The sequence below is a fragment of the Vollenhovia emeryi genome, unplaced genomic scaffold (genome assembly GCF_000949405.1).
Source record: "Vollenhovia emeryi isolate VEMERY1.0 unplaced genomic scaffold, V.emery_V1.0 DF939208.1, whole genome shotgun sequence".
NCBI classification, from domain to species: Eukaryota; Metazoa; Arthropoda; class Insecta; order Hymenoptera; family Formicidae; genus Vollenhovia; species Vollenhovia emeryi.
Window position 1 is genome coordinate 232836 of NW_011967158.1, and position 2513 is coordinate 235348.

Sequence of the window (2513 nt, forward strand, 5' to 3'; positions counted from 1 at the left end):
TACTACTACCCTCCCGCCGCCCTGCCCTCACCGTCCAGAAAGGTCCCTGCCGCCCATTCCCTCACCCCCTCCTTGCCCCGCGCCGCCGGATGCCCGACAGCGGCCCCTTACGCCCCTTTGAATCCTCTCACCCCCTCTCCCGCTTTCCCCCCCGAGTTACTCGTCCAGCGGCCCCCTCGATGTTCTGACGGTGACAGACCCTACCTTACCGCCGCCGCCGCCGCCGCCGCTGCCGCCGCCGCCGCCACCGCACCGAACCGAGTGGGGAGGGTCGAGGGTCGAGGGGGAGCCGACGAGGGCGCCGGGACAAGAGAAGCAGAAACGAGAGGGAACGGAAGGGAGACGGAGATAGAGTGAGAGAGAGAGCGAGGGAGGGAGGGAGAGAGAGGGAGGAAGAGGGAGAGAGATGGCCACGGTGAGGCAGGAGGGGACGAGGAACCGAGGGGGGTTGACGCGCTCGAAGAGGGCCGCTGGGGAGTGAGAGAGCGGTGCGGGTCGTCGGAGGACTGTGATGAGGGGTTGCGCGGGAGAGCGAGAGAACCGACGGAAGGTGGGAGGGGGGGGGGAGAGAGCTGAGTTGACGGCGAGTGAGAGAGAGTGGGGTATGGGTGAAGCGTTGGTAGCGGTATGAGGCTCTCTACCGTGGAGCTGGGGTGAGGACACCGGGGAGGGGAGCATGTGGAGGCGGCGGCGCTGCGGTGCGAGAAGGGGAGGAGGTCGTCGTCGTCGCGTCGCCAGTTGCTAGTTTGCCGTGAGCGCTCGTGACGCGAGGACGTTCTGTGAACAGAGCAGCGGAGCCCGGAGGCTCTCCCATCTCTCGCTGCGAGCGGCACAGGAAACGGGCGTGCAAGGCAGACAACGATCGCGCGAACAGGTCATTTTTCCGACGAACGGTCCCCCCCCCCGGCAGCCAGACGGGAGCAGCGGTGCGAAAGCCCCCACGAGATAGTTTCTCTCTCTCGAACGACAGGCCGAGCACCGTACTACTACCTTCCGAAAACGTGGGACTGTCCGTTGCGAACCTGGACCCCCGTGTTCCTCGTTGACGGAAAGCAGTCAAGTGCGCGAGACGCGACTCGTACGAGTTGGGAAAATCAGTCGACGTCCGTACGATCGGAATGCTCCGGGGTTCGGGCGAGCCAGCTGATTGCGAAACCGTCTCACCGGTTTGATGTACTTTGCGGGGATTTCCCTGTGCACGTTTATCGCGTCGTGACGTGGACACAGAGACGAGGCAGAGGGAGTGGGAGGAAAGACAGTGATAAAGACAGCTGAGAAGACACGCGTGCGAGAGGGAGCGTGAGTGCAAAAAAAAAAAAGAAAGAAACACGGGACAACGTGACGGGAAAGGAGAACCGAGCCCGTTACGTTTCGGAGTGCGCGGATACACTCTTCCGGTCATTCCGGTTGCGCGCGGCGCCCGTTTTAATCTCGCGCGGCGCCGACACCTGCTACCGCAACGACCAACTGCGCGGGCGGTTTTGTCGCGGAACTTTCGTGGCGCCGCCGTGTACCGCGCGCGCGGTGTGCGCGGGGTGAAAGCTTAAAGTTCACGAGCGCAAGGTGGAACGGAGTGCGCGGGCGCGCGCGCGCGCGACATAAAGGAGGATAGAGAGAGAGGGACAGAAAACGAAACACGAAACTCGCTCCGAGAAAGTTTACTCGCGACGTGCCGGTCGCCCCGGAAAGAACACCTCATTTCCTACGCGCTCGCGCCGCGTGTCCAGAGGAAGCTGCCGCGAGAGCGGAAGCGAAAAAAGGAGACAGAAGAGGAAACGAAGAGGGAACGGGAGGGAGGAGAAAGAGAGCGCACTCATCACCGCGTGCGCTCGTCTATCGTTGTCAACCCCCGCGCCGCTCCCCTCCCCCCTCCGCCTTTGTGTTCCTCGTGATCGCCGTTGTGCCTTCGGGTGGACGCTTATGGCTCGCCAGTAGGAGGGAAAAACAGACGGAAGAGCGAAGGACAGAGAGACAGGAGGAGACAGGAGGACAGAGGCGGACAGTCGGATAGAGACCGGCGAGGCAGATATTTCCCGCTCCGCGCAGGGGGGCAGAGAGGGCACCCCGGAGAACTGAATATGTCCGCCAAGCGAAAGGCCACTGCCATCATGCAGCACCACAAGGTGAGTCCGCACACTCGTGCATACCGCACGCGCACACACGTACAGTACGCACGCTTGTGTATCGCCACGTGATATATCGGTACTTGTTTCCCCGATATCGCGTTTCGCCGCAAACGGCGAGGCGGCACGCCGTAGTTTCGACGCTCGGCACGTATAGTCGGGACGCTCTTTTCGAATTTTCGGGGACAGTCACCGGGATGGACGGACAGAAGGTACCTTGGACCACCGACGGCGGGTTCGGGGCTGAGGTCCCTCGCGGGTACGTTGAAAAGAGCGACACGGCTCCTCGATAGGCAGAAGAATCGAGTTAACCTTGAGATTGGACGCGCCAGTTTATTTTACGGGCGTGCCGACCCTCGTCCTCCACCCTCCCCCCCACCCCCATCCCCC

At 62.7% G+C, this 2513-nt stretch overlaps 1 protein-coding gene across 4 annotated transcripts in view; it reads left to right on the forward strand.

The window, feature by feature from the left end:
- The first annotated feature begins 713 nt into the window (after nt 1-713).
- Nucleotides 714-2513, forward strand: part of LOC105561338 (nucleolar protein 4-like) — a 67171-nt gene continuing 65371 nt past the window's right edge. For all 4 annotated transcript variants that reach the window (XM_012011212.1, XM_012011213.1, XM_012011216.1 and 1 more), the window contains exon 1: nt 714-2123. In XM_012011212.1, coding sequence (XP_011866602.1) covers nt 2079-2123 — 45 coding nt within the window. In that variant the 5' untranslated portion in view covers nt 714-2078. The remainder of the gene's footprint in view (nt 2124-2513) is intronic.